This window comes from Anopheles maculipalpis, chromosome 2RL (assembly GCF_943734695.1).
Source record: "Anopheles maculipalpis chromosome 2RL, idAnoMacuDA_375_x, whole genome shotgun sequence".
NCBI lineage: Eukaryota > Metazoa > Arthropoda > Insecta > Diptera > Culicidae > Anopheles > Anopheles maculipalpis.
Window position 1 is genome coordinate 94,316,176 of NC_064871.1, and position 13,607 is coordinate 94,329,782.

The following is a 13,607-nucleotide window of genomic DNA, read 5'->3' on the forward strand; positions in this document are numbered from 1 at the left end:
CACGCACCCTACCGGGGGCCCCTATTTGCTGCCGACTGCTCTTCAATTGTAATCGCAGGAAATACGCGCTGCAGCAGTGTATCGCATCCTGCCAACCGGATAACCTTTACGACGGCGCAGCTGCTCGTGTATCGACGACTCATTTACCATTTTCTAGCCGGAACACGGGTTGCCGTAACACATACGCACACACGGCCCAGCCCTTCCAAATGGAGTTGCTGCTATAAATGACACAGGGTACACGGGCACTATCATCCGTTCTGTGGTGCCGCTGCTGCCACGGGTTGCTTAATTCTGGTTCCCCCAGCGAATGGACTCGTTCTAGTGGATTTGTTTCGGTCTTATTCATCGTACCAGCACATCACTGACGACGGTGTTTCATCATCATGGATGTGGACAGGGCAACCTCCTGTACGCCACCATTACCGGCGATAGAACGTATACCAGTGCAGCTGCTGGCCAAGCAGCAGCACCACCATTTTTCACCGATAAACAGAGCCACAGAGCAGGACAGGAAAAAGTCACCTCCAGCAGGTACGAAAGCACCATCCATCGATCGGTACGACGATGTTACGGAGGGGCGCAGCAAAGGGCCTGCAGCTGTGGCAAAGAAATCAGAGTCGGCGGACGCTGGTGATAGCTGTCGAGATGAGAAGAAAAGGAAAAGCGACTCAAAATCGAGTCGCGATTCAAGCGCATCGAAGGAACCGTTGAAAAACAGTGAGTATAGGAGAGTGAATTATATATACAGGGTTTTCGTGGATATAACAAACAAGTTCGCCGAGATATATTGATTTGTTCAGGTATATTATTGATTCAATCTTTGAAACATACTATCACACATTTTCCATCCTAGTATGCGTAGCGCAGACAACTACGGTTAAGGTTGCCTAGACATTTTACAGCACCGATTGCTTGGACCAAAAACGCATGAGTCTACAAAAATGTCGACAGCATCCGAGCGATTCAAAATATCGCAGATTGGATCAACAATATACCTGAACAGGCTCGCAAATCTCGGTAAACTTGTTCATTATATTGCCAAAAACGCTGTAATGACGATGGTTTCAACTAGAGATGGGGAAAAATAACAAAAAGGTGGAACTGGTTCAGGACGATTCCACAAAACATCGGAACCAGTTCCGCCAGGAAGGTGAAACCAATCGTTCCAGAACAGTCAGAACCGTTGAAACCGTTTGTAACCATCGAATCTTTATAACCGTCCGAATCGTTTGGAACCGTTGGAACCGTCCTCAACCGTAGCCGGCTAGGCGCTTTTTTCCTTGTCATGTGGTGATTTTTGTCTCGTGGATATGTTCCAGCGAACCCATCATTAGTGTAAACGATGCAGTTCCCACCGGTGGGCATTTTTGCCATCCCAAGATGTTCTTGTAAAACAACCGAAAAAAGTGAATGTTGGGTGACATCCAGTTGAATTCGTATTGTCATAATTTATTTTGGTGTTTTGTCTTTCTCCTTCCCAGAGCACCACAGTACCAGTGATGCTCCCGATTCAGATTTGGCCATAAAACCGAAGTCGAAAAGGAAAGGAAAACAACCGTCCCAAGAGCAGGACAATGGCACGGAAGGTCATCGCAACAGCCGCCGTCATCATCACCGGCGGAAATCGAGCACCCGTGACGAGGAATCGATGAACGATGGCGAAGAAGAACAGCAGCAAAGCAATCAGTGCGCCAGCGAGCGGAAGAAAAAGAAGCCAAAAAAGGAACGGTCACGGTCTCGGGAGCAAAAAAAGAAACATTCCCGTTCCCCGTCGCCCACTACTAGGCTGCGGGAAGATGTGAGCAAACGCGAACACGAGCGCAGTATTAGTCCGCTGAGAGAATCTGGCTCACGCTGGGACCATGGCCGTGGTGAGTTTGGTTTTAACAATCGCAATCGAAATGCGTTCCACAGGGAACGGCGTCGCTTTGCGGATGGGCAGCGTAGAAATGGGCCAGCGTTCCTGCGAGTTCAGCGGGCCGCGTCGTTACGAAGCGATCGGGTACTATCGGCACTCAAGTACACCAAGGTTAGTCCGGTCATAAGCTGGCAGGAATGGTTGCTCTCGACGGAAGTGGCCAAAGAGAAAAAGGCTAAACAGTCGCCAGTCACAAAAATACAGCCAATTACACCGGCAATAGCGGCCCTGCAGGAATACGATGAAAGCGATGGTGTAGAATCGTCATCGTCTTCTTCTTCTTCACACAAAAACTCATCTAAAAGCATCGGAAATCTTCGTAATGCATCGCCGGAACAGGAAAAGATGTTAGCAAAACGGATCAAGTTGGAAAAGGGCTCGAATGATGAGCAGGAGCAGGTCGACATGAAGCAAGACAACCAAATGCAAGTCGATTGTAGTATTGTGAAGCAGGAACCTCTCACAGAGGAAGACGACGAGCCAAAACTGACCGTAGAGAAGGAGGAAACCGTCAGTAAGACAAAACCGAAATTCAGTTGCTCATTCCTGGACGATTTGTCCAGCGGAAAACTGATGCCACTGCCCGATCTTTCCCCGGACGTAAAGGAGCATGTCGATCGGAATCGACGAGCCGAAAGTCAATCCCCGGACACGGACGATTACGCGTCAAACTGGGAAACGGAGGGACTCGGCATGAGTCCATCGAGACCGAGATCACCTACACCACCGTTAAAGCCGGGTTGCTCCCCACGTACACCGGAAGCACATGATAGGCGCGAAACGATGGAACTCGTCAACGGAACGCCGGAGGAAAAGCGTGCTCACCTAAAACCACGCAGTATGCACGAGGAGATAATACCGTTGGATGATTTGCTTAACGTGCAGCATCAGCTTAAATCGTACCAATCGAAGCTGGAGGAAATGCAAAAGTTGAAGGTGCTGCGGAAGCGTGATTCACCTCCGGATGGGAAGCTTGCGGATGAGTATAAAAATTTCATGCAATCGCTTGGACAGGAAGGGGACGGAGAGAAAAGGGAGGTGGCGAGTGACGATTCCAGTTCGAGCAGTTCGTCGAGCAGTTCAAGCAGTTCATCATCCGATTCGTCTAGCTCGTCGGATTCGTCCAGCTCATCCGAAACGGAATCCTCAAGTTCCAGCTCCTCCGATACAGACACGGATCAAGAGTCCGATGTGGAAAAAGAGTCGCTTGCTAAGGACATTCTGGAGCATCCGCGGACCGATCTGGAAGAACCGTGTACACCTCCACACCGACCGAACCTCGTCGTACCGGACTACCTGCTTGCGAACGCTTCCGACCCGTCGCAGACGTCGTCTTGTACGAAGATTTACTACATCCGGGATGATTCAGTTTCTACCGAAGCCACCCCAGCCAAACCGCTCGAACTGGATCGGGAGACGCCAATCAAATTGAAACTTCCCTCAAAGAACAGAATTCTACCGGCATCCGGTGCTTCGGCCCTGCTTGGGCACGAAGAGGATGAAGATCTGGCACGCAAACCGGTAGCCACCGAACAACAATTGGTCAAACAACATTCGCACCATAGCAAGGAACAAATCAGAAGAACTTCTCGCGAAAGATCGCACAATCGGAAGCGTAGCTCATCAAGACGCCGTTCCCGTGAACGCAGTGTGGATCGGAAATCGCGCGAACGATCGTCGCGTAAGCGTCATTCATCACGAAGTCCACCGTCGTCGCATCGTACCCGTACGCGCAGTAGTCCACGAGGAAGCAGAAAGCGATCGTTGTCGAGATCGAGGTCACGCTCGCGGTCACGTTACCGCAGTCTAAGCCCATCGCAACGTCGTCCACCGAGTCCGCGAGGGCGCAGTCCAGTGGGAAGGAACGCTGGCCAGCGTTCACGGCGACGCTACTCCGTCGATCGGTACACTACCACCGGTCCGGGGCATAGGCGTCCACCATCGCCGAAAGAGGCCCCACCGCCAATGTTGACGCACGGTGCGGAGAATCAGATCGACATTATCACCAGCACGGGCGTGCGGGTATCGCCCAACGTTCACTCGCCCGTGACCGGGTACAAGAAAAGTTTGGCCGATTCGACCATAAGCGACGCGGAGCTGGAATGTCAAAAGCCACTGTACTCCAAGCCTGGTGGATACGCTTCCTACTACGGTGCTTCCGGTGAGATTCTTCACGAATCACCCGGAACCGGTGTCTTTGGAGGTCCGTCATCCAAAGCGGATGGCGGTGAGGATGGTTCACCCAAACGCATCCCGCTTGATGATCGTATCAATAACATTGTGCTTGGAATAAATGGCCAACTGGATGGGAAGCAGCAGCATGCGTCACAGCAACCACCATCTGGAAAGCATCATCCCCATCACATGCACCTGCATCAGCAGCAGCACCATGATTATCACGGTGAATATGGTCCTGCTTCCCATGATATATACTCCCGGCATCAGTTGTCATCGTCACCTCACATGAACTACTCGGGTGGCTATGGTGGACCGGAGTATGGCGCGCCACCCCCGTACGGCTATGGACCACCAAGGGGTCCTCCTGGCAGCAGCAGCACCACCGCCACCACGAGTCCTTACTATCCTGGCAATCGGCCTGGACCACCGCCATCCTGGGCACCCCGGAGTCACCCGTACCAGGGTTACCCGATGGCGTTCGTAGGTCCACCGCTGAACGTCGTTCGGCCAGGTGATCCGTACCGAATACCGTACACCAGCACACCAGTTGCCGGTGCACCATCAGACGTATCCAGTTCCAAATCTCAGGTCAAACAGGTAGGCAACGTTCTCGAAATCGTTCCCTCCAGTACGCCACTTCTCGCTTCCACCGCAAAGGCCACCGAAGGTGGCAGTGATCCATCCACTGCTACAACGCCGGGTGCAGTACTACAGGAATCATCCGCCGGAACCGGAGCCGACCAGCAGCAATCTTCCGCCACCGGCGGTTCATCCGCTTCGGCGCTCGTGACACCAAAAATTTTGTCCGCCGAAGAGCTGCAGCAGCGTCACGAGCGTCGCGTCGAGCTAAAGCAAAAGGTACGCACCGAGCGGGAGAAAAAGCGTGTGGAAAAGCGTCAGCGAAAGGAACGACTTCGGCAGGAAATTACTCGTCTGCTTGGTTCGAAGATGATTGCCGGGTCCTCGCTACTAACGGTGGCGACATCGATCGGTGGTGAGAGTGGTACGAACAATCGAACCGGCACGGCGGCAGGTGATTCGATCGGAGGCGGGATGGTTCCTGGTACGGGTGCGGGTGGCATCGGTGGTGGCGGCGGCAGTGCCTCATCCGATGAAGAGTTCGAAACCATCAAACAGGCGGATCTGATCGCATCGCTCGGTCGATCGTACGAAAAAAGTATTCTCAAAACGGCCAAACCGAACGTAGTCGGTGGTGTGAGGTAAGTTTTCCTTCTTGTCCCGTTCCTGGTGGACAGATATTTGAAGAAAAAAAAACCCTTTTCCTTTTTTTTTTGCTCCAGTGGTTCGACTACGATGAAAAAGTCAGTACTGTTTGCGGACGGTGTAGCACCCGGTGATGAGACGTCTTCTTCTGGGGAGGATACCACTAAACCGGACCGCACGTCGCCGAACAAACTGTCCACGGCGAAGCAGCGGAAAAAGATGCGCCGTCAGCGTACTCTCAAATTCGCTGGCAAGAAGCGGCTGATCGATAGGTTAAAACAGCCGGTAAGTACACTTGTGGTGGGTAGTCCGAGAAAAATTCCTGCCTCAGATGCAAAATTTAGGCGGCAAAGCCTGTAAAATGGTTCAGTCTCTAAACTTCAATTACAAACGTTCCCAGTCTCTACAAGGGGTTCAGCACATGTTTGGGAAGAGTGTTCTCTTTCAAAAAAGTGTAATTTTTCTCACTCTCATTGCAGGAACAGGACGAGGAAGCGGAAGACATCGATCCCGACCTAGAGAATCTTCCTGCACCACCGCCTCCACCCGGTTCGCCGCCACCCGAACTTCAGCAACCACGCTGTCTCAATCCACCCATCGTTCGTATGATCGATTTTCGCGAAGGTGGTTTCCATGGCATTGGTTTGCCTCTGCCCGGAATGGCACCACCGACGATGCATCTGCCCGGTGCAAATGGAGCCTCACTAGCGGGGCTACCGCCACCACTGCCAGTACCACCGGTTACGATGTCAGGTCCGGTTCCAGTCCCCACACTGTCGGCCGGCTACCGGCATCCGAATTTACCGCCGCATCACATGCTCCCACCGCATCTCGGTGCACAGCGGCCGGCATCACCACACGGCACACTACCGCTACACCATCATCCCCATCCCATCCCGCCACCTTCCCACCATCTGTACCATCATCCCGGGCATGGACCGCTACTAGTGCCGCCACCACACCTTGGTGTTTATCCACCGCAGCAAACGTTGTCGTCATCGTCGGCACTCATCACGATCACCAGTGGCAAAAAGCGTCCTGCCGGCGGTACCGTCGGTGGGAATGGTGTTCATCCAATCGAATCAATCGTGTCCAACGTACCCACGCCTACACCGATGGCCAGCAGCAATACAGTCGGCGGCGGTGGTGGTGGTGTGAATGCAATGTTCGATGGAACGCCACCGGCGTGATCATAATCATCGTAATTTCATCTTCGTCTTCGTCACTAGCCTACCAAGGCCAACACAAGGCACGCAGCTCCTTGTGTCCAGGACACAACCGGAATGCTAGTATGTTTCTGTTTTTAACACACACACACACCCGCAATATGCTTTTTTTAAGCGTTAATCTGATAATTATACAAACCCTCACTAGGCGGGGTTTGTGTACGTGTTTGCTTATACGTTTTAGTCGTGTACAGGATTTTCTTTTAACAAAATTATTTTTATATTTAATGATTAATTTTAGATTGTGTCTCTCCGTTTTAATGCTTCGCGCCCTCTCGTGGTATTTCGGGGTTGGAACAAACAATGCGTCATTACCGGCGCAAAGTAGTTTAATTCATAGAATAATTTAGCGCAAAAGAGAGAGAGAGAGAGAGAGAGAGTTGGGGGGGGGGGGATTTTTGTTAATGGGACCGCTGGCAATTTTCGAACAAAAAACAACAAAATCATTTCGACAACAACCAATAGACAGACTAACCAGAACTCATAGGGAACAGGCGCGTGCTGCGGCATTAGTTCAGCAGAGTTTCCCTTTCGTCTAGAGAGTTAGGTGAAGCATGAAACCGTGCTTTTCGTGTACGTTTGTGTGTACCAGGGAAAGAAATTAGTTACACATGTACGTTTGCAGAAGGTAGAATCCGATATGGGTTAGTTGAATAAGAAAAACAAAAACATAATGAAAAACAGGATGTACATATTATAAGCAAAGGACGCGTCTCGTGGAAGTGCTTGTTTTAAGAAAATGAAAGAAACGGTCACAAGGCAGAAGAAAAACTGCTTCTCTTCCTGGTGTCAGCGTCGATCTTTGGCGGTGCGGCGAAGGAGATTCAACCCCAAGCTGAGCTGTGGTGTTTGGCGGTACTAGGAAGGTGCTCGTCCGCGACCTGATCCGGCACGAGTCGTAGCGTAGCGGAGATACAGCGGATACAGATGTTGGATGTCGGATTACTACTTCTGGTCCGATAAGCTTGCACCTTTACGTTGGGTAAGTAGTTTCATGAGAGAATCTACCTCTTCTTCGATAATGATGTTGGGGCCAAGCAGTAGCAATTTAAGCTGCTTAGAGGCCCTAGGCGGAATAGATGTCGAGGCCCTTAAAAAGTGTGAGGAGCCTGATTGGCCTCCTAGGTTGGTTCACTGGGGCCAAGTATTTTACAAGAGTACATACCATACCTTACACTCTTTAGCGTATATGTATTTTTTCTAATTTAACAACTCATACTTTAACAACTCAATATTGAACAGAATTTGTTTTTTTTATTTTTACATATAATACACATTGTCGCCTCCTCCTGTTGCATTTCCGCGCGGTTTTTCCCGGACACCGCTATTGTCATGTGGTTTTGAATTTGAATTAACCGTGAATTTCCCATTTTACCACAATTTATTTACTCAAAAACTACTGATATGATCTTTCATCTTTTACCTACAATTGGACGCTACCGTGAAAAAAGCCAATTTGGGAGGAATTCGTTTAAAAGCCGACTTTCCTTCCGACCCCTGCCCCACGATAAGTTAAAAACCTAAGCTCCCTTATCCTAATCCTCCCCCCCCCCCCTCCCCCTCCTCCTAGCTAATGACCGTACGCCGTCCCAGGTGTCGAGATGGCGGTTATATTTTATCTAGATAAATGGTTACTGTTGGACTTGTTTTGTCGTTTTTTTTATACACATTTCATTAACTACTTTTTGTTTTTCGTTCGTTACGAGTTTCGTTCTTCTTCTATTATATCTTATATACTGCACTAACTAAATGAGCTTCCGTTTTGCCGCTTTAACTTCCCTTTTTTGACATATCGTTTGTTATTTAGCTCTCTACATAATGATTTTTTGTTTTGTTGTTCCAAGTCTAGTTTATAGTACTTTATTGTGGATGTTTTCTTTGATTTTTCCTTTACTACTATATTTTTCGCTACTCTTTTCATTTGATTTCAGTTGTTTTGTTTTGGTTTTGCAATATTGCGCATTTTAGACATGTGTTAGTCTATGTAGAGAGTTTGATTTGCTGATTGTTATATATTTTCTCTTATTTGTGTTTCTAAATTCATCAACACACACACACACACACAAACACCCACAATTTTGCGCATTCAAGCGTGTGGTGAAAGCGCCTTATTACAGCTATTGCTAATTGAATTGGTTGAAAGGATAATTTTTGATAACGTAAAATTTGTAGTAAATGCTGGCGTCGTCCTATAAGTGTGCAGTACAGTAGTGAGTTTTAATACATTTTTGTAATTTTATTGCAAAACTGATAGCATTCGGCACTTGCTCCTAAAAAAACGTGCAAAAGTACAACTATTTACAACCAAAATATCTCGTGGGAAATTGAAACAGTTTTTCTTTTCTTCTTTTCAATTTATCGGAAAGCAAAAGTCCATATCAAAACACCCAGAATAAATAAAAAAAAAAACAGTTTAATTAGCGGAACCGTCTCTCAGGCTCCGATTTTCTTCCCTCAACAGGCAGGGCAGCGATATGTGTATTCAAAATTCTTCCAATGGTAAATACAATCATCATCATTTTTCGTGTACGTTCCTTTCTCTACCATAATCTCACATTAAAGCTTGATGAAGCACTCGAAAAACGTGTGTGTTTGTGTGCATTTTCGCGCGCATCTCTTAGCCAAAAAGAGGAAAGAAGCTTTCCTTTTTTCTTTTTCCATCTTCATTTTCGTTTTGATTTCTCTATCTTTCTTTCTATCGCTTTCTTTACATACAAAACGGTTCACACATAACCGCCAACTTTCATGTTTCTTTATGTATGCACTCGCTTTTGGGTTTGTGTTGTTTGCGCTTTATACTGTTTTGTTTTGCTTCTCTTTTTACACAGATAACACCTATACACATGTATATATAGTTTTACATATTACATATATTTATATACGTGTATAATTATATCACTCGTTAATTTGCTTGCTTAGCCTTCGAACTTTCTGCCGCCGCCATCTTTACTTTCGTTACCATACCAACCACAATACAAGCGATCTTCTTCACTTCCCCTCTCTCTCTCTCTCTCTCTCTCTCTCTCTCTCTCTCTCTCTCTCTTTCTCGTTCTCGCCCTCTTCTCGCATTTATCCTATCTAGCACGATTTCTATCATTGTGTTACACACTAGGCTTTATTTTTGTTTGTTTTGTTTGTTTGTCCTAGGTTTATATTGTTTATTGTTGCAGTAATAAAACTTTCCGACAATTCCAACATTATCGTGTGTGTGTGTGTTTGATATTGAACTGTGTGTGTATGTGTATGTTCTTTGTAAAAACAAAAGAAATTCGGGCTTCATTAAAAGCATAAAAACGCGTATAACCCACACACACACACACATACACATGCACGTATGAACTCAGTACGGTTTGCTAGATACAGATCCTTTTTTACGAAAAAGCTCTCTCTCTCTCTCTCTCTCTCTCTCTCTTCCACGCACACACAAACACAACCAGCAAACAATAGATGCTTTTCATCCTAGTGTGTGCGTGTGTGTGTGTGCGTACGTATCCAAGAAAGAAAGGATAGACCCGTCCGTCAAAAATTCAGTAGCGCTGTGTGGACGCACCTTTACGCGATGGTGGGGGTGTTTTGTGTTTCCTCGGTTTTATACTTGCGGGATCGACACAACAACGACGACTGCCCAGCGTAAGAATAGATTGTACTAAAATGGGTACACATACCTATCTTACAATATACCGGTGTGCCTTAAGTTACCCTACAAAATGGACGGTAAATTAATTTTCCTTTCGCTCACACGTACGCACGCTTTTACTCTTCACCGTAGTAGTAGTAGTGTGGCGAATTCTTTTTCCTCCAATCGAAAGGAAAACAATTCAATCCGTTTTTCGTTTTCTTTTTTTTTCCTTTAACACGCACATCACACACATCCACCCGTATACGATTTTCTGACAGCCCCTGGCTATAACCTTCCCCCCCCCCCCCCTTTCTACTCCACAGCGAATCCGCACGTCTCTTCGACGGCCTGCGTCAATTTGTCGTACATTAGCTGGTAGGAATCGTACATCGGTAGATCGAGTCGGTTGAAGCAGGTGTGCGCTTTCGGCAGGTTTTGGATCGGTACGTCCGCCGTCAGATGGATGGTAAACAGCCGTGGACCGACGGCACCGGTAGACCCTTGCAGGGCACGGAATCCTTGCAGCGGTACACGACACGAACCGGTAACGAATTGAAGCAGCTGGGCACGCATCTCCGGTGAGTATGATTCCACGATCTACCAATAAACAAAAAAAAAAGGCGAATTTTAAGCTGCATTTCTTGCCGCTGAGCTTAATTGCGACTGAAAACACAAACCTGCCAGAACCATACGATCTGTGGTGTGTCGGCGGTGCATTGCTTTAGCCGGGTGTTGGCCTTCCAATCGTTCACATCGATTTGACTAATGCCGCTGATGAGCAGTTCCAATTCCCGCTCGTCGAACGGTCGCAGCAGATGGCTAAGGATCAGCTCACCGAATCCTGGGGGAGTTGGAAAAGTAGAAGAGCCAAGAAAACCCAGTTAGCACCAAGATGGTTCGCGGCAACACATTTGAAGAAGTACCTTTGGAGAGAGCTAAAAATTGCTGTTCGATGCCACGCATAAACCGGTAGTTCACATACAGCTTCACGTACTCCCGCTTGTTGTCCTCGGTAACCGGAATCGAGCCCCCGTTCGGTTTTAGCTCGTGCACCTTCAGCACGCCGAAGCTATTATTTTCCACGCTGAACGTAGAATCGATAACGTTCGTGATGTTGTTTTCACTGCAGGAAGAGAGACAACGCGACACATTTTCTAACACGTTCGACGGTCGAAAAGGACAAAAAAAACGCCTACTTACAGTATCCACCTTAAGCTACGGTGCAGCTCCGGATCGACGTCCTCGATGTCGGACAGGGTGATCGGTTTGTTGAGCAGCTGCTTGTAGAACGGTAGGGTAAAGCCACCATCCAGTACGTGGTTGTGAAACACGGCAATGCCCAGTATGCGCCCGACAAAATGAAAATAGGACAGGTGTTCGGGATTTACGCCTAAAAACAATAATTATTGAGTTAGGAACGGCTATATTAGATTGATGTTTCAGTATTCCTCAAAAATGTGGCCGCTCATACATACCCGAGTCAGGATTGATCTGCAGCGAATAGTGATCGTCCCGGCTGTACTGGAACAGCCCGTACTGTGGATTGAGCATTTCGCGTGACAGCAAGTGCAACCATTCACGGGCCACTCCACCATAATCCAGACCCTCCTCACCCTTAAACTTTACCATCAACCGTTTGCGCATATCTTTGGGACGCATCTTCATGATCAGTCTAGAAAAAAAAATGCATCCAAAGAGAAAGGAAATTAGTGATACCAGCATTTCACATAAGCAACTTAGGGTTCTTTGTCCCCGATTTACCTATAGCTCTCCTCAAATATTTCATTTCGAGACACCTCCAACCGACAGTGACCGGATTGGGGCTGGAGCAGCTGTAACTCCTGCCGCAGCGCCCGTATCTTGCCGACCAGATCGCGTCGATACTTCGGCAGCAGATCGGCACTGTCCATCAGGCCCTGCGGTAGATCGGGAATGTTATTGCTTACGGTTGCAGCAGCACCCCTCGGCGAATGGTGATGCGCGTCCTGCAAAATAGAGCGCATATGAGTGTGAGACACAGGGCCCATGACTTTCGAACGAGGATTAAAGAAACTTACTCCATTGGCAATTGCGTTTACTGCTTCCGCCAGGGCTGCATGCCGGTTTGACCCGCCACTGTTACCGTTCGGCACCTGGGGTCCAGCACCGGACAGTGGGGCAACGGACGAGCAGCCGTTACTGCCGGTGGCGGTAACTGCCGGTGGCGAAGCGGTCGCACTGTTCTGCCGCCGTAACATATGCAGGATGTGTAAGTTTATCCGTGGGTCCGTGAACTGGGTCGTGCGATTGTTGTGATCGACAAAGTACACCCGCCCGGAGGCCGTTTTCCGCTGCTCCCAGCCGTGCGGTAGCGGGCCAAGGGTTTCCGTCGTAAGGTTCTGGGTGTCGAAATCGCGCGGTATCCGGGGGTCGTGCCATGTAGACTGTTTCGTTGGTATGTGGTAGAAGTACACCTGTCCCTGTTGCGTTGTTCGAATTTCTGCAAAAAAAAAAAAAAAAAAAAAAAAAAGGAACGAAAATAAATTCCAACATTAATTTTAAAATCAAATTCGGAGCCAATTCCAAAACAGATTGCTACAAAACCGATACCAATATCGGAACCGGTTCCGATTCCGGATCCAATTCCGATTCGGAATCGATTCTGATTTTTTTTTTTTTGGCAGTTCGGAAACGATTCCGTTTGTCTATGTCTCTGGAGCGATCGCCACTTACCATAGCCATGAGGAAGATCGACTGCTGGTCGAACGAAAGGTACGCCCGAACGGGTTTGATGTCCACCCATACCACCACCACCACCACCACCACCCATCGATGGTCTTGGTGGTCTGTCGCGTGAAGTTCGCCGTCGACTCGGATCCTCCCCGTGCCTTCCCGTCCGCGGTCGGTAACGCGATGCTGATCCCTCCCGATGGCAACTTTCGCCGGACGAAACACCGGTCGGTGTACCGTGATGGTGCTGTTGTGATCTTCCACCACCACCGCCCCCTCCACCACCCGTCCCACCACCACCACCGATTGTGTCGGGACCGGCAGAACTATTGTTATGATTGCTAACGCCATTACTGCTACTGTTGCCACCACCATTGGCCATGCTGTTGCTGCTCGCATTTAGCGGCAAGTACGAAGGCACCGTCGGTTTTGTCGTTGGCACACTCGCATCCGTACCGCTGCGCGAATGTTGATGGTTGGGACTGCTAAAGTTGGTACCAGCACCACCACCACCGCCTCCGTTACCGTTCACCAACACCACACACTGCTGTCCACCGTTGGATGCGTTCGTGCTGGAAGGTGACCGAACTGAGCTGGGTGGTTGTGCAGGCGAGTTTTCGATCGAAAGGGTTCCGATGGCATTTGTCATACCAGTGACTTGTTGAGGTTCCCTGGAAAAGCGAAAGAGCAACTATTAGTGATGGGATATCTTTCAGCAATGAAAAGACAG

General features: G+C 48.6%; 2 protein-coding genes across 2 annotated transcripts in view; one reads left to right on the forward strand and one right to left on the reverse strand.

Moving 5' to 3' along the window:
• Positions 1–370: 370 nt before the first annotated feature.
• LOC126567748 (uncharacterized) lies at positions 371–6,513 on the forward strand. Its single transcript, XM_050224025.1, has 4 exons — positions 371–720; positions 1,485–5,319; positions 5,401–5,608; positions 5,803–6,513. Exons 1-4 carry the CDS (start codon positions 387–389, stop codon positions 6,511–6,513), a joined length of 5,088 nt encoding a protein of 1,695 aa, XP_050079982.1. The 5' UTR covers positions 371–386.
• Positions 6,514–10,470: 3,957 nt separating this feature from the next.
• The window catches only part of LOC126567810 (E3 ubiquitin-protein ligase Smurf1), a 31,485-nt gene continuing 28,348 nt past the window's right edge, over positions 10,471–13,607 (reverse strand). The window contains exons 5-12 of the mRNA XM_050224111.1: positions 12,881–13,548; positions 12,226–12,647; positions 11,930–12,153; positions 11,644–11,840; positions 11,369–11,558; positions 11,092–11,291; positions 10,846–11,009; positions 10,471–10,765 (exon numbers count right to left, since the gene is read on the reverse strand). Coding sequence (XP_050080068.1) covers positions 10,481–10,765; positions 10,846–11,009; positions 11,092–11,291; positions 11,369–11,558; positions 11,644–11,840; positions 11,930–12,153; positions 12,226–12,647; positions 12,881–13,548 — 2,350 coding nt within the window. The 3' untranslated portion in view covers positions 10,471–10,480. The remainder of the gene's footprint in view (positions 10,766–10,845; positions 11,010–11,091; positions 11,292–11,368; positions 11,559–11,643; positions 11,841–11,929; positions 12,154–12,225; positions 12,648–12,880; positions 13,549–13,607) is intronic.